The sequence below is a fragment of the Elephas maximus genome, chromosome 19, assembly GCF_024166365.1.
Source record: "Elephas maximus indicus isolate mEleMax1 chromosome 19, mEleMax1 primary haplotype, whole genome shotgun sequence".
Classification (NCBI taxonomy): domain Eukaryota; kingdom Metazoa; phylum Chordata; class Mammalia; order Proboscidea; family Elephantidae; genus Elephas; species Elephas maximus.
The window spans coordinates 63,288,742-63,310,561 of NC_064837.1; the positions used below are offsets into that span (position 1 = coordinate 63,288,742).

General features: G+C 44.9%; 1 protein-coding gene across 2 annotated transcripts in view; it reads right to left on the reverse strand.

Annotated features, from left to right (window-relative positions):
- SLC39A11 (solute carrier family 39 member 11) overlaps nt 1-21,820 on the reverse strand; it is a 444,014-nt gene that overhangs the window by 287,982 nt on the left and 134,212 nt on the right. The window contains exon 5 of one of the 2 annotated variants that reach the window (XM_049861321.1): nt 14,897-15,020. In XM_049861321.1, coding sequence (XP_049717278.1) covers nt 14,897-15,020 — 124 coding nt within the window. Of the gene's footprint in view, nt 1-14,875; nt 15,021-21,820 lie in introns of both variants that reach the window. The other variant, XM_049861320.1, reaches the window with a different exon arrangement.

Sequence of the window (21,820 nt, forward strand, 5' to 3'; positions counted from 1 at the left end):
TTGCGGATCCAAGTAAAATGAAATCCTTGACAACATCCATCTTTTCTCCATTCATCCTGATGCTGCTGATTCGGCCAGCTGTGAGGATTTTTGTTTTATGTTCAGATGTACTCCATACTGAAGGCTATGGTCTTCGATCTTCATCAGTAAGTGCTTACAAGCCCTCTTCACTTTCAGCAAGCAATGTTGTGTCATCTGCATATCACAGGTTATTAATAAGTCTTCCTCCATTTCTCATGCTTCATTCTTCTTCATATAGTCCAGCTTCTCAGATTACGTGCTCAGCATACAGACTGAATAAGTATGGTGAAAAGATACAACCCTGACACACACCTTTCCTGATTTTAAACCATGCTGTATCTCCTTGTTCTGTTCAAATGACTGCCTCTCTATCTATGTACAGGTTCCACATGAGCACAATTAAGAGTTCTGGAATTTCCATTCTTCGCAATGTTATCCATAATTTGTTACGATCCGCAGTCGAACGTCTTTGCAGAGTCAATAAAACAAAGGTAAACATCTTTCTGGTATTCTCTGCTTTCAGCCAAGATCCACCTGACATCAGCAGTAATAACCCCATGCTCTATGTCCTCTTCTAAATCTGGCATGTATTTCTGGCAGTTCCTTGTCGATGTTCTGCTGCAACCATTTTTAAACTATCTTCAGCATAATTTTACTTGCAGGTGATATTAATGATGTTGGTTGGTAATTTCCACATTCCATTGGATCACCTTTCTTTGGAATGTGCACAAATATGGATCTCTTCCAAGTCATGTGGCCAGGTTGTCTTCAAAATTTCTTGGCATAGATGACTGAGCGTTTCCAGTATTGCATCTATTTGTTCAAACATCTCAGTTGGTATTCCACCAATTCCTGGAACCTTGCTTTTTGCCAGTGCTTCCGTGCAGTGTGGACTCCTTCCTTCAGAACTATCGGTTCTTCATCATATGCTACCTCCTGAAATAGTTGAATACTGACCAGTTCTTTTTGGTACATTGTCTCTCTGTATTCCTTCCACCCTCTTTTGATGCTTCATTTGTTGTTCAATTTTTTGCCCATTGAATCCTTCAATATTGCAACTCGAGGCCTGAATTTTTTCTTCAGTTCTTTCAGCTTGAGAAATGCTGAGCATGTTCTTCCCTTTTGCTTTTCTAGCTCTAGATCTTTGCACATTTCATTGTAATATTTTACTTTGTCTTCTTGACCCACCCTTTGAAATCTTCCGTTCAGCTCTTTCACGTCATCACTTCTCCCATTTACTTTAAGTATTCTATGTTTAAGAGCAAATTTCAGAGTCTCTTCTGACATTCATTTTGATCTTTTTTTTTCTTTTCTGTCTTTTTAATGATCTTTTGCTTTGTTCATGTATGATGTCCTTGATGTCATCCCACAACTCATCTGGTGTTCAGTCATTAGGGTTCAATGCATCAAATCTATTCTTGAGTTGGTTTCCAAATTCAGGCGGGTTATATTCAAGGTTGTACTTTGGTTCTCATGGACTTGTTTTAATTTTTTACAGCTTCAACTTGAACTTGAATATGAGCATCTGAAGGTCTGTTCCATAGTCAGCCCCTGGCCTTGTTCTGACTGATGATATTAGCTTCTTCATCGTCTCTTTCCACAGAAGCAGTCAATTTGATTCCTGTGTATTCCACCCATCAAGGTCCATGTGTATAGTTGCCCTTCATGTTATTTAAAAAAAAGGTATTTCCAATAACTAAGTCATTGGTCTTGCAAAACTCTATCATTCGATCTCCAGCATCGTTTCTATCACCAAAGCCATATTTTCCAACTATCGATCCTTCTTCTTTGTTTCCAACTTTTGCATTCCAATCACTAGTGATCATCAATGCATTTTGATTGAATGTTTGATCAAATTCAGACTGCAGAAGTTGGTAAAAATCTTCAGTTCCTTCATCTTTGGCCTTAGTGGTTGGTGCATAAATTCGAATAAATGTCGTATTAACTGGTCTTCCTTGAGGGTGTAAGGGTATTATCCTATCACTGACAGACTTGTATTTCAGGATAGATGTTGAAATGTTGTTTTTGACGCTGAATGCAACACCTTATGATGCCCTTCCTCTTCAACCTGTCATTCCCAGCATAGTAGACCACATGACTGTGTGAATCAAAATGGCCAAAACCAGTCCATTTCAGCCCACTAAGGCCTAGGACATCAATCTTTAAGCATTCCATTTCATTTTTGATGACTTCTAATTTTTCCTGATTCATACTTCATACATTCCATGTTTCAATTATTAAAGGATGTTTGCAGCTGTTTCCTCGCATTTTGAGTTGTGCCACAACAGCAAATGAAGGTCCCAAAACCTTTACTCTATCCTTTACATCATTAAGGTCGACTCTACTTTGAAGAGGCAGCTCTTCCTCAGTCATGTTTTGAATGCCTTCCAACCTGAGGGGCTCATTTTCTAGCATTATATCAGACGATGTTATTCGTTAAGTTTTTCATTGGCCAATTTTTTCAGAAGTAGACTGCCAGTCTACTTCTCCCCAGTTTGCCTTAGTCTGGAAGCTGCACTGAAACCTGTCCACCATAGGTAACCCTGCCAGTATATGAAATATCAGTGGCATAGTGCAGTGTGATGGATCTCTTTTATATGGCTTTTCTCTCCACGGTCTTGTAACTCCCACCAGATGACCAGTGAGGCTATGCAAATGAGGTACTTGTAGCCCACCAAGTGGATTGGACAGCTTGCTAGTAATGCAAATGAGGTACATGGCACTCTTGTAGAAGTGGGACGATGCAAATAAGGTATATAGAATCCTAACAAGGGGACTGGTCAGTTTTGTCATCCTGCTAAACTTAAAATAAGCCATCCTAGGAGGAGATGGGGGAACCTCATTGTCACCAAGAAGAAGAGATGGTAGCAGAGTACATCCTTTGGACCTGGGGCCCCAGTGCTGAGAACCTCCTGGACCCAGAAGATAGAAAGAGAGAGCTACAACAGAAGGCGAGAAGCAGCAGCAGAGAAGCAGCAGCAGCAGAACCAGGAGGCCGATGTGAGACAGCACAGTGGGCTTCCTGGCCCACAGAGCCAGGCAGTTGCAGTGGGTGTGCCTACCTACAGAGCAAGAGAGCCGAGCAGCTCCAGGCAAGAGGCTTCCTGGCAGAGTGGGGTGTCCTCAGGCACTTACTGGCAGAGCTAGAGAGCTTTGTAACACTTGCTCAAGCAGCACAGATGCCAGGCCAAGGGGCCAAGAGGCTGAGGGCCAGAGAGAGGCCTGCCTTTGGCCATGGCTTAGAAGTGGCTGTCCTGATTGAAGAACTGTATCTTGAGCATTCCTGAACCTGAACTGTAACCTGTTACTTCCCTAATAAACCCCATAATCGTAAGTATTTTTGGCGAGTTCTGTGTGGCCGTTGCAATGAATTATCAAACCTAACAGAGAAATACAGAGTGCCATGGGAGGAATGGCGGTGTCAGAATTAGTACAAAGGAGGTCTGTCTAATCTCTGCCTCATAGGAACCAGCTTTGGGCTGTTGATCTTGATTCTCTCTCTTCCTCTCCTGAAGTCAGAGGTCAGATGCTGTCCATCATGCCATTTTTACACACAGCTTCCAGCATCACAACAACACACAAGCCATCACAGTACGACAAACTGCCAGATGAGTGGTGGAACAAAGCACTTGGATCAGTTTAATTAGCACTGCAGGCTAATGGGCTTCTGTTCTGCAAAGCCAGCCCAAAGCTAAGGCCTGGAGGAGAACTTTACCCAGATCTCATTTTCCAGAAAGAGGAGAGGGGCCCAAGGGTGGCATCTGCCCACATGGCTCTCCATAGGTAGAGAATAAAGTGCCTCTGAAGAGATTTCCAATCCCTGTCACCACCTGGGAATGGTGGCACTGGAGCTGCAGATGGCACCTCTGGGCTCAGCAGAGCTGGAGAGAACTCTCCAAGGAGCTGCCCACGCTTGGAGCAAAGGAAAGGCTGGGGGCTTCACTCCAGTCTCAGACGGCATGGAAGAGAGGCAGATCATCTGAGAGAGGAGACAAAAAGGGGTACAGGCACAGAGAGAAAGGGGGTACAGAAAGCGAGAGACAAAAAGGAGAGTGAAAGAGATGGATTCGGAAATGTGGAGAGGCACCGTGAGAACAGAGGAGAGGACAGGAGACGAAGCCCAACAAGAGGAGATACCTCGTGAACGAAGTCAAGAAGTACTGATGGGCTGCGGAAAAGAAGGGGAAAGGTTACCCTGGCAACCCCTTAGCAGAAAGGTACCTTAATCTGCCCAAGAACTTGCAGAAAACTGAGGCTGTGTTGCTAAATGTGTCCAGAGAGAGTACCCACAGCCACTGGTGGCCACAACTGCCACTGCTGGGGCCCGTGCTCACCTGTGGGGATGTGCCTCAAAGCCTGTGCCCAAGCTGCCAATCCTAAACTCCAAGATCTCAGACCAGGACCACCTCTCTGTTCATTTACTGCCTCAGATATTGAAGTCACATGTGCTCTTTATTTATTTCCTTCCCCTGCAGGATGGCAGACAGAGGTGGCCTGGGAGTTGTGGTCCCAAGTGCATTCTGGTAGAATCTTGAAGAGAAAGGGGACTCAGCAAGTTACTCAGCCCTAACTTTCATGCTACATGGGAAGCCTTTTTATAACATCGCAGACCACTGGTCACCTAGCCTCTCCTTCAATCCTTTTGGTGATGGGAAGCTCAGTTCACCACATGATTCAAGTGCTTACCACTTCAATTTTCATTCTCTGATCTAAGTCCTTGTTCCTGAGCAGAGGAAACAGGACGATGGGCAACTAAGTCCACTTTGATGCTAGGGACTCAGGAGTCCATGTTACCATCACCTACCCGGCCCTCGTCCCCTGCTCTCTCCTCCCCCCAGTTCACTATTATTTTTCACATCTATGTTATGGTATAAAAATATACCTTAACCACATAGGTGTGCTTCTTCAATTTCTTCAGGGGTTTATTTTTCCTCTGAGGAACAATGTGTTCTTTCCCCGTATGGACATTCCACCCCTGAGCTGGTCCAAACGTTAAGTGCCGTACACAGGTCTGAGTACCTGGACAGCGTTGCAGACCTTGGCTGGGCTCAATGGCCAGAGAACCTACATCCTAACCCGAAAACTCTCCATACTTTTAAACATGGAGGACAACAAAATCTCTGTAGTCTGGGCCCAAAATTCCACATCCAGACCCCTGAGCTCTTTGGCCACTTTTACATTTGTTCAAACAGAAATAACCCTGGTGGTGGAATGGTTAAGTGCTCAGCTGCTACCAAAAGGTTGGCAGTTCAAGCCCACCCAGTGGCTCTGCAGGAGAAAGACCTGACAGTCTGCTTCCGTAAAGACTGTGACCAAGAAAGCCTTATGGGACAGTTCTACTCTGTTACATTGGGTTACTATGAGTCAGAATCAACTCGACAGCACCCAACAACACTTACTGAAGACATATGATGCCCTAGACTTAGGTAGGCTACATGTTTTACACCTATTAACTCAGCTTATTTTCACATCAATTCCATGCGGTAGGCATTACTACCTTCATTTTATATGTAGAAACTGAGGGTTTGGGAAGGTTAAAAATATTGTTGTTCATTATGGATTGAACTGTGTCCCTCAAAAACATGTGTTATAACCCTTACCTCTATGTCTGTGGTTATAATCCCATTTGGGAATGGGCTGTCTTTGTTATGTTAACAAGACAGGATATGTGCAAGGTGCATCTTAAATCAATCTCTTTTGAGATATAAAGAGATTCAACAAGCAAGCAGAGCAGAGATGGGAGAAGACTGACATCAAGCCAGATGGAGATCTCCAAGGGACCAGGAAGCAGAAGCTGAAGAGATAAGAACCTTCCTCCAGAGCCAACAGAAAGAGAGCCTTCCCCTAGGGCTGGGACTCTGAATTCAGACTTCTAGCCTCCTAAACAGTGAGAAAATTAATTTGTTTGTTAAAGCCATCCACTTGTGGTATTTCTGATAAAGCAGCATAAGAAAACTAAGACGCTTGTCCAACGTCAAGCAGTTCCTAAGGGGCTGAGTCAGAATTCAAACCCTGTTAAGTCTGACCCTAGAACCTAGCTCTGCCCCACTCCAACTCTATTCCATTTCTGCAACATCTTTCAGGAAACTGGTGGCTCTTCAAACAGGCATGCCTTTCATTTACCAAAAACCTACAGATAACATCATACTTCATGGTGAAAGGCTGAGTGTTTTCCCCGTAAGATCAGGAATAAAGCAAGGATGTCTGCACTGAACATGCTACTGAAGTCTTTGCCATATTTGTTCCCCAAGAAGATTTGAATCTCTTTAAGGATGTGCTTCTCCTAATTGTTTTTGTGTCTAAGACACCTTTTCCTACTAGAAAGAACACAATCCCTATTTACTAAAATTGACTTGAGCCAACCTTACCGTGTCAGCTGAGGAAGGGTGCTATGAACTCGGCGGGCAGGCCTGGTCTGTTCAGGGAGAGAGCAGAAATTTTGGGCTCACCCTAGCCCAGTACTGTAAGAGGCGATTTTGGCACTTCACTCTGCTGCCACGCTTCCCTCCCGCATTAAGGAACACCTCTGCCTCCTCCACCGGCTGGTGTTTGGGGTAATCAAGCAGCCAGAGTCCTGAGAGTGAGTTCTGTTTCTGATAACCAACTGGGAGCCACTGTAAGTCCTTTAGCATCTCCACCCCCAGAGTGCCGCCACCCTGGAAACCATGATTCAGTGAGACACCTGATTTAGCTGTAAGATACTTAGAGCTATTATTGTCTTTCTCTGTTCCCAGGGGGTAAATGCACTAGGCAAAAGAAAAGTGGAACAAAACACAAGAATACACCCAGTAAGAGGACACAGAAGGTTAAACAGGAGACGCATCATGACACAGAAAGCCCTGTGGTCTCATCAGCTCGGAGTCCCAGGCCAACGGCAGCGAATCACTGACTCCTTTTCCTTAAGGCACGATTTCACTGACACCACCTGAGACGCTGTTGATAACACAGGTTCAAACCCCTATTCCTCATCTTCCCCACTGACCCATGCCTTCTTCAGTACTAGTACCAGTATCAGTCGCTGTCAAGTCAGTTCCAACTCATGGTGACCCCATGTGTGTTAGAGTAGAACTGTGCTCCACAGGGTTTTCAATGGAAGTAGGCTGCCAGGGCTTTCTTCCAAGACACTTCTGGGTGGATCCAAACCACCAACCTTTTTGTTAGTAGCCAAGTGCTTAACCATTTATGCCAACCAAGGACTCAAAGCTGCCTATGTCAGTAAGAGGCACCCATTTTCTCCCAGCTTCGTGGGCTCAAAACCAGCTTCCATTTCATCTTAGGCACTGTCAGTAACATAACAGGCAGAAAGAAAAAAAAAATTGAGATGGAAGTGAGTACATGGAAAGGACCCCTAAAAGCCCTAAATATGTGAAACCAAAGTGCCACTCTGTGCTTCCCCAATTTAAGGAATTTCTGCAAAAAAAAAAAAAAAAAAAAAAGACATATGAAGAAAAACAAAATAATATGAGAAGAGCCCAGGAAGCCTGCTTTGGCTGCAGCCCCTAAATCTCTGGGTAATAAAAGCCTGGCAGGAAAATCCTAACAGGGGCTGGCGCTGCCCAAGCCACTAGCCTGTTCTGTTTCCCAAAAGCACATTAAAAATACATTTCCCAGTTTAATAGGCTTATGAGCCGAAATGAATGTGTCAGAACTCTTATAAATATGATAGAACCTGCTAACCCAGCAAATGTTAAATTTTGCATAAGGAGACAGTATCCCTAACTCTTCAGTAGACACTTAATGAATTTTTCAAACAAAGTGCCCCGACAGCTGCTCGCAAGGCTCCAGATGAATTAAATGGGTTTTTATTACTGCCAGGATTAGCCTTCTCTTGTTTTCTCTCATTTCCTCTCATCTCTCTTACTTGTGCAAAACAAGAAAGCTCCTCCAGACTGCCAAGTTCTTTAAGCTTGGCCATGGAGTGATCAGAGTGTGGGGTTGGTCAGTGCACTGGACTGAAGTGCCCCCCAGAATTCATGTCCACCCCACCCCGAGCCTCAGAACATGACCTTATTTAGAAACAGAACCTTTGCAGATGTAATTAGTCAAGATGAGGTAAAAAAAAAAAAAAAACGATTGCTGCCAAGTCAATTCCAACTCAGTGACCCTATAGGACAGAGTAGAACTGCCCCATAGAGTTTCCAAGGAGCGGCTGGTGGATTCAAACTGCTGACCTTTTTTGCTTAGCAGCCAAGCTCTTATCCACTGTGCCATGAATGAGGCCTAAATCCAACGACTGCTGTCTTTATAAGAGAAAGAAGAAGGAGATTCAGACACAGAAACTCGCGCAGGGAAGATGGCCATGTGACAACAAGGGCAGAGTCTGGAATGATACAGCTACAAGTCAAGGAACGCCAAGGTTTGCCAGCAACCACCAGAAGATGAAAGAGACAAGGAAGGCTCCTTCTTTAGAGCCTTTGGAGGGAGCATGGCCCTGCCAACACCTTGGTTTTGGACTTTTAGCCTCCAGGGCTGTGAGAAGATAAATTTCAGTTGGCTTAAGCCATCCAGTTTGTGGAACTTTGTTACAGCAGCAATAGGAAACTAATACAGTCAGGAGGCCGCTTCTACACATTCAGATGAAGAGAGCAGACCAGGTACGCAACCATCCTTCCATATTAAACTCCCAGAAAATTACCTGAGTCAATCGTTTCAGGTGATGGTGGAATGGATGGTATTGCCCCACCCCTTTAACTTCATTAGCATAGACTGTCCACCTGTCAGCAGTCTTGAAAATCATTTGTCTTTCTTTCTGGTTACTCTCTCTGAGTAATTTTGCAATTTCAACTCTTTTCCATCCCCTTTTATTTAGCTTCCCCAGCCCATCCAAAATACAAGACTTAACAGATAAAAAAAAAGGAGACAAAATACAGAGAGAGAGAGCCAGAAGGTTAGAAATACAGAACCAAGCATTCCTGCTACCTGGTATTTATTTACACTGCCATCAAGGGAAGATATTGTTTGGTGCCAAATTGCCTCTATGCCCAGGCACATGAAAATCCATTTCAGAAGGACTCCCTAGCTTAGAAAATCAGGACTGTTAAGAAAAATAAAAAAGGCAACTAAGTAGGAAACATGCTGTTTCAAGGCTAAATATTAGTCCAAATATGACATTCTTCAGAAGCAAAAGAATCTACAAAAAGTACTGGCCTAATGATAGCCCCGAGTTAAGACACACCAATGACTATAGTTGCTCAGGCTGCCTACGCAGAGCCCTGTGTGAGAGGGTATTTCTGTATTATTTCCTTCTTTTATTTAGTATCCGTGATAACTAAAGAGTTCCTGGCAATTATCATTATTGAGTCCTTTGCTCTTCATCTTTCTGCGAAATATTTTTGTGCGCCGCCTGTTAATCGCCTTGGTGCTGTTGTTATTTGCCGACGTGTTGGGTTCATACCCAGCTCTTAATGAAGAAGCCAAGGTCACAGGCCCCAGCCCAGAAAGGGGGCAACAAAGCAAGGGCCTGCCTTTCTCGGACCCTAGACTACATCTTTCTGTTAGGCCAGAAGAAGACATTACAGTGTCCCCTAACCAGCCAGTTCACCTTAGAAGTCTAATGGCTAAAACTACATGCCAAGACATTAAATCTATACGAATAACAGTGAAATTATTCTTCCCTCTTTAGAGGTCTTACCGATTGAATGGCAGAATTACTAGTAACGTTCCAGAGACTTCCCTAAACGCACACTATCTTGGAGAACTAGTCATGAGGAAAACACTCAGAATTTCTCCTGAAGACCCCTGTAGGTACTACATCTGACTCTTGGTCAAATTTCAGTTCACTAGATTTGACTGGAAATATTGGTGACAAAAGGAATATCTACTTCAGGGAAGACGTGGAAAGTTAGAAAATACGGAAAAAGAAAAAGCGATTGTCATAGGAGCGTTGAAGTCCTTATGGCAGTTTCTGTTCAGTCAATTCTGGCTCATGGTGACCCCACGTGTGTCAGGGTAGAACTGTACCCTTTACGGCTTTCAATGGTGGATTTTTCAGAAGTAGATCACCAGACCTTCCTTCCGAGGCAACTCTGGGTAGATTCAAGCCTCCAACCTTTTGGTTAGCAGCTGAGTGTGCTAACCCTTTGTACCACCCAGGGACTCTCTGGCTTTAGGCTATGTCAAGGAACTTCAGTGCCAAGGAAATCTAAGAGTTGGGAGTTGTACTACACCTGGCAGCTATCTTCCCAGGTGAGATTTCACCCTACACAGCCTGGACACCTGGCAGCTATCTTCCCAGGTGAGATTTCACCCTACACAGCCTGGCTGTTCTCCACTTTCACACATATACCTAAAAATATAACCCCAAAGGCACCACCATGAAAATCTCATCTATTGGTTTCCTGGTTCAGCCAGAGGAAGTGTCCCCAGTTAAAATGCAAACACCTGAACAGTAGTAAAACACTAAGTCCATTGACAAGACCTCCAGGTCCATCACTTTAGCAAAACTTTTCCCAGTGACACCTAAGGGAAGATGCTTAACAGGGAAAATTGGAGGAAGGGACTACTCCAAGCACAAGATTAAAAGATGCCTAGAGATGAACAGAGGATGCCTAGAGATGAACAGAGGATGCCTTGAGGTGGGTGACAGGTATCAAGGAGCATCTGAACGGCATCCTGGTTCTGAGTGGGACAAGCCCTGTGGGTGCTGACCTACGGGCTGGGCACTTGGGAATCTTGAGTCAGAAAAGGCAAGTATTCTCTCCCAAGAACAGTTCTACTTCCACAGAAGAATGCCACACAGCAAATCAGAAGCAGAGCCAGTAAGGAATTTAAGATTTTGGAGTTAAAACAAAAACAACCAAAATAAAAATCCCCCAAAACAAAAGCTCCATGTTGCTAGTAGGCAGTGATTGTAGTTTATCCCAACCTATAACACCCTTAATGCCAGGTCTGTATCAGTTTCATGTTACAATACATGACTTCAACAAGGGTGTCAAATCCGCCATACTTTCTAGGTTGAATTATTATTGCCAAGTGAATTTTCCTATAATAAAAAAGTAGGACATTAAAGAAAGATCCATTTCTAGCCAGATTTTCTTACAGTTTATGCTTTCCTGGCTTTAAGTACCCATTCATTTCCCCCCCGCAACAATCTTTGAAATGGTTTACAGAAAATACAGGGGTGCCACCTCACAACTATGTAATCTCCTAACCTAGATCCACCTCTTTCTCTACTGAAAATGATACTCCTGTTCCTTCCATAGATGCACGTAAGTATAGACAATTCTCCATCTGCCATGCTAAAAAGCAAACCAAACAGTTGCCATCGAGTCGATTCCAGCTCACAGTGTACATGTGTACAGATTAATGGAACTCACCAATAATCAAAACCACAGTTCACTCTTGAAGAGTTTCAGCTTCCTTCTCCAGAGCAAACCAAATACTGAATAAGGGCAGTTAACAATAAGTAAAAGAATCAGTTGATTCACTTTTTACTGCCTTCTCCATAGTCTAAAAAGGATGCTAGTGAGAAAATAAAAATAGGACCAAAGTCCAACTGGGCAGCTGAATAGAGAGGTTGAGACAGAGAAGCCCAAGATCCAGATTAACACCAGGGTTATAGAGCCATCCGGAGTGTGATAATAGTTGTAGACCTTAGCCTTCCAAAAATTACATGTTTACATAACATTTTGCATAAGATTTTATGAGGTTCATGAGCCTTTTGGTGCCCATTCATGGACCTCAGGTATAAAGAACCCCTGGCCTAATTTCTAGAATTTACTCCCTAATTTATTTGTCCATAGAGATATATGTACAAACATGCTCTCTGCCACACTGTTCATAACAGCAAAGATTGAAAAAAACCTCAGGGGCCACCAAGGGGGGCCAGTGAGGTCACATCATGGCCAATAACAAGAACGGGATAGGCCTGCAGGTACCCTACAAAACAAATACCCAAAGTATTGTTGAGTGACAAACGCAAGGCACAGAACAATGGGCCAAGCGTGACTGTGTAAGTATAAAATTTCTAAAGGATAAACTAGAAACTAAAAACAATGTGTCTACAATGGGGAACTGACCATAACGGGTTTGAACTTGGAAGAAAAATTACTTACTGTTAATCCATGTTCTCACATTTTGATTAAAAGCAAACTAGTTGGAGATAGATAAATAAGTAGTTGGACAGATGGATGGGTGGGAGGGTGGGTGGGTGGGTGGACGGTCAGATGGACAGAAAATTAGGGAGAGAGACTGACAGTTTTCAAAGAACTTCTGGCCCAGCTAAGTCACAAAATACCCTCAGCCTTGAGAGTGCAAAGCATCTGATACCAAGACCATAAATAGGAAAGAATCTCATAAATGCTTTTCCCAGCTCGCGCTGCTGCTGCTGTTCAGAGCAGATGAACTTTCTCTCCCACAGTGTGACTCTTCCTCTTGCCGAACCAATTATGGGACATTATAACAGCAGCACCAATATTATTTTTTTAAGGCTGGTGTTATTCACTAAATATCCATTAAGCCAATCTCCTTGCTCCATTTATAGCAAGCTTAAGGGCAAACCCAGATGGTACAAATAATGCATGTTCAGGCTTGATCTGCAGGAGGCCAGTATTCAAATAGCCATCATCAGTTTTCAAGTCCTCCACTGCCTGACACCCACAGGTGCATCCAGGTGAGAAGAACAGTGAACTTTCAAGAGATGGTAGGGCTCTCTCAGTCTTGGCAAACCATCTTCACACTCCCCAAAGGCTGAGTCTGCCTTTGTATCTGAACAGTTAGCAACGGCTTAGGAGGGTTGCTTGGTAACCTGGTAACAGGCTGTGCCTAGGTGTTCTTAAGCCAGTGACAGGGTTGTGTCTTCCTCCCACACAGCCCCTGCTTACCACTTAACCCTGGGCTGGCCAAGAAGATCCAGTAATTCCAGAAGGTTCTCCTACAAAGCCAACCCTTACTGGGCCCACCCTTCCCATGGCCCCGTGGGAAAAGGTTGACCCAAGGGATCATCACTTTTTAACTTTTTTTGGCTGACAGGCACTGAACATTCTCCCTGTGGCCTTGAGCATAAAAACAGGATAGAATAAAATCTGGCCAACTTTTTCAAAGAGAAGGCTCAGAATCAGGACTATAAAGTCTTTGAAGGAGCATACCAGAGCCCTAGCACAGTACTGGGGGAGTCTCTGGGTGGTACAAATTGTTAGTACACTTGGCTGCTAATCAAAAGGCTGGAGGTTCAAGTCTACCCAGAGGTACCTTGAAAGAAAGGCCCGGTGATCCACTTACAAACAATCAGCTACTGAAAACTCAACGGACCACCATTCTACCTGACACACATGGGGTCACCATCAGTCAGTCAACTTGAAGGCAACCAGTACTGGTAGCACAATACTGATGGTGGCAATTGACAGAAAGGCCTCTGGCCCCGCGTTCACAGGCCCCGCAAGGAAAACAGCAAGCTTTCCTGAAGTACAGTGCCCTTCCCTGGTCACTCACTACAAGCAGTCCTGGACTGTGCTCCTACAAAAAGAAAGCAGAAGATAACACCTAAGCCATTTTAATTAGAGTATGAATGGCAACTGGGATTATACACGGGGCAGATTTGCCCTTCCGACCCTCTATTACTTGAGCTTGTGTTGGATGAATTTTTTATTTCCTGATTATTTTCCACATAGGAACTTGTGAAAGGCAGAAAGAATTAACCCAAGTGGAGAAGATACTGGAGTTCCCCATGAATAATTCGTGCAGGACATAACCTGAACACAGGTAATTGAGAACTGGTGTGGCACAGCAGTAACTTTTTTACATTTACTGCCCCAAGGTCTGGAGATCGGCTCAGAGCAGGTATGGTGAAAACATCAAAATAAGATGCCAGCATGGACATGTCAAAGGACTAACCTCCCTTAAGTCACTAATGTGAACATGGTGACCAGCCGCCAATTTGTTTCTCCTCCATTCACTCAAGAGAGAAAAGGAAACAGAAAGAACTCTATGCCATTGTCAAAATTGTTTGCCTGGTTTTAGTTACCAAGACCATGGTCCACCAAAGACTTGGGGAGAATGAGGCGTGAACACATCACAGGCCCCAGGGGCTTGCGGGTCAAATGTGAGGATTCTTAAATAAATTCAAAGGAAAAGGCGGCATCCAGCCCTCCTCACGCTAAGTGGCCTTAAAGTTAGCCAAATGCCATATGAATACACAGGGACTGCGCAAGGACAGGAGGAGTCCTACCCCCCTGAGGTGGGGAAACAATGCAGTCCAACACATCTTCAACTTCTTCTTGGTGGGGAACAGTCCAGTCTGCGCACTCCACCCCCAGCACCCCCAGGGACTTGGAAGCTGCTATCTGATTGTTCTCAAGGGACACGTCCCTCTAATTTAAGAGAAAAGGCATGAATTTGCTGTCAGTGGTTTCAACTTTTCTGGCTCAAAACTGGATCAGTGGGAGAAATAGCCAGTGTCCCAGATGAATCAAAAAGATCAAAGTCATGAAAATGAGAAGGCTCATTCAGGGTGCATTAGGAGGGAAGGGCTGAGGCAAAAATGCCCATGCTCTGTGACCCAAATCAGCCCACTGCTCATCAGAGTGACCCTGGCCCACTGGAGTATGGTGCCCCATCCTGGTCACCAAAGACAGTCCTTCACGGTGCTCCAAGAAAAAGCAAACAGAAGGTAACATGTAAGCCATGGTAAACAACGCTCCAAAGGTCCCTTTACCTCCTGCACACTAAGCAGGTGGTTTGCAGAACAAACAAGAAGTGAAGGTAGGCGGCCACACACCAGCTTAGCCCTGTGCTGTGGTAGCTACAGCATTTGGAAAGACAGGACGGAATGCCTGTAACTTCCCTCTTCTAAACTCCTACAACCAGGGCCAAGCCTAGACTGTCTAGCTCAGCTGAGGGTCTGCAGCAGAGAGCTTGCCTGAAAGAAGCCCAGCTCTACCTATCCGGATGGAAAGTTCACTCTCGGGGAAGAGCAGTGCAGGACCCTCGGGATCGGACTTCTTCTTCATCAGCTGAGGGTCCAGGTTCAGTGCCAAGGCTGTCTGAGGGTCTTCTGCTGCGCCCTGAAACAAGAAACAGTAGCATCACTATAACACCTCTACTACCTTCATGCCCTGGGCCACTCTGGCTCAGAGGTCCCAAAGGCAACTTGGCCAGCCTTTACTAAGAGCACCAGGGCTAAGCTAGTCCCGGGCCAGACCCAGGTGTCAGGCCAGGCGGGGTCATTAGGAAGACAACAAGCTTTCTGGTTGTAGTGCTTTCCAAATCAAAGCCAAATCCCACTGCTGTCGAGTCAATTCTGATGCACAGCAATGCTACAGGACAAAGTAGAACTGCCCCATAGGGTTTCCAAGGCTGTAATCTTTCTCGAATCCTCCCAAGTGCCTTGGAAGAAAGGTCTGGCAATCTACTTCTGAAAAAGCAGCCACTGAAAACCCCACGGGGCACAGTTCTACTCTTAAACACATGGGATTGCCATAAGTTAGAGTGGACTCAACGGCCACATCTTTCTCCCATGGAGCGGCCATTGGATTAGCAGCCGAGTACTTAATCACTGTACCACCAGGGCTCCTTTGCAGTACTTTAGGGATGACAAAAATGAAATTGGAGGAAGATCGGAGAAGATGGGGTGTGTACACTGCCTTCACCATCGCTGCACGGTGAATGGACCAATGGACTTAGTTCCTGAAATATCAAAAGAAAGCGACAGGGCAGGTTCACTTGGATGGCAACCTCAGTATAGGAACCAAGGTCAATGTTTTCGGGAATTCACCATGTTCACGTCTCTCATGAGATCAAAGAGGAGAAGATCCAAACAAAAGCATCTCAAAGGAAGGAGAGTGAGCATCACACACACCTACTATTAGGAGTCATGTCCAGACAGCCTTAAGGCAGCTGTGTCACCCTTCTGCTTTCTAACTGATGAAGTCAACTAATTCACATTAACTAGGACAAACTCATGACTTTGATCTCCACCTTCATTTGTTGTCGTTGGGTGCCATCAAGTCGGTTCCAACTCATAGTGACCCCATGTGACAGCGCAGAACTGCCCCACAGGACCTTCTTGGCTATAATCTTTTATAGACACAGACTGCATCACCAGAGCTCCCTCACCTTCGTTTACCACAGATTTATTGACTGCTGGTGTTGTGGATACACAGAGAACAGGACAAAGTCCCAGCCCTCACGGCACTTGCATTTCAGTCACAAAAATCTGTTGCCATCAAATAATTCTATTATGAAAACATTCTGCATCCCACTTTGAAATGTGGCATCTGGGGTCTTAAATGCTAACAAGTGGCCATCTAAGATGCATCAATTGGTCTCAACCCACCTGGAGCAAAGGAGAATGAAGAACACTAAGGTCACGCGATAATTATGAGCCCCAGAGACAGAAAGGGCCACATGAACCAGAGACTACATCATCCTGAGACCAGAAGAACTAGATGGTGCCTGGCCACAACCGATGACTGCCCTGACAGGGAGCAAAACAGAGAACCCCTGAGGGAGCAGGAGATCAGTGGAATGCAGACCCCAAATTCTCACAAAAAGACCAGACTTAATGGTCTGACTGAGACTAGAGGAATCCCAGCAGTCATGGTCCCCAAACCTTCTGTTGGCCCAGGATAGGAACCATTCCCGAAGACAACTCATCAGACATGGATTGGACTGGACAATGGGTTGGAGAGAAATGCTGATGAAGAGTGAGCTACCTGTATCAGGTGGACACTTGAGACTGTGTTGGCATCTCCTGTCTGGAGGGGAGATAGGAGGGTAGAGGGGGTTAGAAACTGGCAAAATTGTCACGAAAGGAGAGACTGGAAGGAGGGAGCAGGCTGACTCATTAGGGGGAGAGTAAGTGGGGGTATGGAGTAAGGTGTATATAAGCTTATATGTGACAGACTGACTTGATTTGTAAACTTTCACTTAAAGCACAATAAAAATTATTAAAAAAAAAAAAATCTGTTGCCGTCGAGCCCACTCCAACTCATGGCGATTCCATGTGTTTCAGGGTAGAACTGTGCCCCATGGGTTTTTCAATGGCTGATTTTTCAGAAGTAGATTGCCAGGCCTTTCTCCCAAGGCACCCTGAAAGGACTCAAACCTCCAACCTTTAACTGTTTATACCACCCGGGGACCCCTACGTTCCAGTTGTTGTTGTAGTTAGTTGCCCTTGAATCAACTGTGATTCATGACTAAGGCACAGCCTCAGGCAGCTTTGCATCAGAACCCTGTTTTCTTTGCTTGGCTTCCTCCTCCACAATTTTGCATTAAAAATCTTATTTCCTTTGCTTGAAAGTTATCTGTAAACCCCATTGTGCCTGCATAGTGTGATTAAGAATATTGTTGATGTAACTTGTATGAACTTCCTACTTGTAAACCCCCTTAAAGTAACTTTTTCCCTCGCCCTCATGGAGCAGTCTTGTGGCAGCAGCTCCAACTGACTCCTTTCGTTGCATAATGAAATAAAGGTGCCTTTCCTACTTCTCCTCCTCGGTCTCTCATTTATTGGCCAATATTATGAATCACGCTGAGCAGAGTCTGGGGTTTCCACCCAGTGATATGATGACCCACGTGTGTCGGAACAGAACTGTGCTCCACAGGGTTTTCAAGGCTGTGACCTTTGAGAAGCAGATCACCAGGCCTGTCTTCCGAAGCTCCTCTCAGTGAGCGCTCCAGTTAGGAACAAATAAATCCATAATGGGAACACAAGCTGTTAAAAAAAATAATCAAAACTCACTGAAATTTAAACATAAGATCTATGCTTTACAGTTATTCTATATGCATATGGGGAGGCCATTTTGATTGAAGGAAAAGCAAACGGCTCAAAGAAGCTAGATGCCAAAAAAAAAAACAAACAAACTCAGTGCCACTGAGTCATTTCCAACTCATAGTGACCCTATATGATGGAGTAGGACCGTCCCATAGAGTTTCAAGGAGCACCTGGTGGATTCGAACTGCCGACCTTTTGGTTAGCAGCCAAACTCTTAACCACTATGCCACCAGGGTTTCCAAGTTAGGTACAACAGGGCTTAAAAAAGGGAAGTGGAGGAGGTAATATAAAAGCTCAGCCATTGACTAATAATATTAACCTGACTGACTGAGGGCTGCCTTCCCTCTTTACTGAGATCCACTGATAACAGGTTGCTTCTGGCCTGGGTTGCTAATAATTTGGCCCTCCACCCACCTACAGTCTTGAAGCTTTTTGAGATTTTAATTAGGAAGTAATGGTTTGACTTGCCTCCTCTGCTAGCAGGAAAAGGCATATTTACATTGCTATAGAGCATTTTTTTTTTTTTTTATAGAGCAGTCTCTGGCAGGCTTTTGCAGTTTGGGTCAATGGTTAATATTTGGTTTCGTCGTTAAGAAAAACCTTAAAATTAAAGTGAGATGTCTCTTAATAATTTTCCTCTTCAACAAGCTTTTCTTCTTCGGTGTCAGCCAGAACCCCTTAACCCTGCTGCCACTTAAAAATGCGCAGGCTTTCCAAGGGAATGGGGAGGGAAGGGCTGGCCACGCAACCAACACAGCCACCTCCACCACATCCAAATCCCACAAAGCTCAGGGAAAGAGTGTAGGTAGAATCAACAGGATGGGCCAAGAGCAGCAGGCATTTTTGAAAGTCAGGCAGAAGTAACTCCAAACAAACAGTTAAGCTTTCATTTAAAGAATATGGCTTTAACGTGGCAGAGAAGAAGGCTTATGATCCAATCACTGAAATGCTTCCACTTGTAAGAAAATACTAGAGCTGGGTTTGGGGGGTAAGTTTTTTTCATGAGGACTCTGAGTGGTGCAAAGAGTTAAGAACTTGGCTATTAACCGAAAGGTTGACGGTTCAAATCCACCCCAGAGGCACCTCGGTAGAGAGGCCTGGTGATCTACTTCCGAAAAACCATGGGCACTAAAACCCCTACGGAGTGCAGTTCTTCTCCGAAACACATGGGGTCGCCATGATTCGGAATCTACTGAACAGCAACTGGTTTTCTTTCATGAAGGAATCTCAGGAAAGTTATGCCTGACTGTATCTTTCTCTCGCTCTCTCTCACACACACACCAACACACACACACCTTGTCTTCCCGTTATCATGATGATCAGGGATAAGAAAGAGTACCTGATGATTCGGAAATTTTATTTCATCATTTCTTCCCAAACCAAATACATGTTAAAAATGAATACCTAAATCCTTCCTCTCCTGTCTTCTCATCTGTCTCATACATCGCTATTGTCCCATCCATCTCTTTGCAACATCCACACAATGCAGCTTAACAAGGGAGCCAGCACCTCGTTTCATCTCGTTTACAAGGAAAAACAAGCCTCCTGGCTCTGCTTGAGCTACCCTTGTAAAACTCCACAGGTCCCTCTGTGGAATCCTAGGGGCAATAGGAATTTTGCCTCTTCTGTCTCGGTGGCACGGCGCTTCAGAGCTCAACTGCTAACCAAAAGGTCAGCAGTTTGAATCTACCAGCCACTCCTTGGAAGCCCTATGGGGCAGCTCTACCCTGCCCTGCAGGGTCACTATGAGTCCGAATTGATTCGACTGCAATGGGTTTGGTTTTCAGGTCTGTGGGAAGAAGCTCACAGAGGCAATCTGTCACGATGCGTCATGGCCAAGGTTGGCACTACCGATGTATGGAATCCCGGGGGCCCAGAAGCGACTTTAAGAATGCCAGTCTCTACCCTCTGCTGAAATGCCCTCTAACCATCCCTGACTGACAGACAGCTGGTGCCTGTGCTAGGTGCCATGCGCCATGGAGTCCCACCTCTTGGTTTATTTCTAATTCTATACCTCAGGCTGACATCTGAGGAGTCAACGCAGCAACAAAAGGTGTGACACCGTGAGAACGTGTCAGCTGATCTTCCTTTGTTTTCCTTCTTTTTATAATGTGATTGACACGTAACTGGGGGAAGGATACAGAAGGATAACCACTTCAGTACAGCAGAAATGCCTCAGCGTTGATACATGCTTAAGCTGCAGCAGTGTATCTCATAGACGCCCATTTAGTCAGGTGCAGCTTGCAGAGACCCCGGCTTTAATTGAGGACAGTGGTTCTCAACAGAGAGCAATTTTTGCCACGTAGGGGAGCCCTGGTGGTGCAGTAGTTAAGAGCTATGGCTGCTAACCAAAAGGTTGGCAGTTCGAATCCACCAGCTGCTCCTTGGAAACCCTATGGAGCAGTTAGTTCTACCATGTGTTATAGGGTTGCTATGGGTCGAAATTGACTCCATGGTGACAGGTTTGGTTTGGTTTGGTTTATGGGACATCTGGCAATGTCACAACTGGGGAGTGGGGTTGCTACTGGCATCTAGTGGGTGGAGGACAGGATGTTCTTAAACATCCTACAATGCACAGGATAGCCACCAACAACACAGAACGATCCAACCCAAATGTCAATAGTGCCAAGTTTGAGAAACCCTGCTTTAGAAAGATTTAGGATGATCAGGACGCCAAAGCTCTCTGTAATATTGGGGATGCTGGGAACTCATAGCCCCGCTTTTCACTGTAAAGATAAGAATCTTGTCCCTTTCTCTAGGAAGCTTGCCTGTCTGTCTGCCTTCAAGTATTCAAAAAATCTGCATTAAGCGCCAACTGTATACCAGAGCTATTACGTACTAAAGATAACAGATAAGCCCACCATCCTCATAAATCTTGCACTTTAGTTCGAGAGACAGATAAAAAACTAATAATAAGCCAATTAACAATAAATTATAACACAGAGTGCCAGGTAGCAACAATGTTAAGAAGAAAAATAAATGCCCTGGTGGCTTAGTGCTTAAGTGCTACAGCTGCTAACCAAAGAGTTGGCAGTTCGAATCCGCCAGGCGCTCCTCGGAAACTCTATGGGGGCAGTTCTACTCTGTCCTATAGGGTTGCTATGAGTCGGAATCGACTCGACGGCACTGGGTTTTGGTAGCCCATGGCAGTACTGGTACAGAAGTAATAGGTACTATGATGGTTAATATTGTGTGTCAGCTTGGCTGGGCCATGATTCTCAGTGTTTATATATGATCGCTCCCATGATGGAATCTGCTGTGGGTAGCCAATCAGTTGAAGGAGACTTTCTTTGGATGGTGTGGCCTGCATCTGAATATATGCAGATGTTCTGGCTTTTTGCTCACTCTGGATCCTGCAGCTGCCTCCTGTTCGTCTGACCGCCAGTTCTTGGGACTTGAGCTATCAGTTTATCTGCCAATCTTGGGATTCGTCAATTTTCACAGCCTGTGAGTGGGAGCCCTGCCCTCTGACCTCCCCATCTTGTGTTCACCAGCCCCTGTAGCTATATGAATCATGTGACCCCAACACCACCCAGCATGTTTTCTCCTTTTTAAAAATGGGCAACTGAGAGTTTAACGTAACTGAGGCCATGATAAACCTGTAAGTTGTTCTTCCTCTGCCTGCCTCCTCACATACCTCTGTTACTGACTTTGTTTTGACCAAATGTTAATGACTTGGTTCTTTGTTTTAAACTGATGCAAATAATCTTTTGTTCTGGCGGGACTACCTATGGCATACAACCCCCACAGGAAAGTTGGAGCCCAGGTATCAGATATGTATGTCTTTAGCCTAATAAAGAAATGTCTGTCAGGGGACTACAAAGACACTTGTAACCCTTGTAAGCCTCTATATAAGCTCTAATGTAAAACTGCTCTTTGGGACTCCATAGGGACAGCCTGTGTTGCGCTGCTGGGTCCCTGGTGATGCATGCATCTCCTTAATAAACTTTCCTACTCTTTCTGACTTGGAGTATGTTTCATTGGCTCCACTGCTCCAGGGCATGGACCCTAATCAGGTAACAATCAGGAGAAGGCTTGCGGTTTTCCCTGCCAATCTTGGGATTCATCGACCTTCACAGCCTGTGAGCA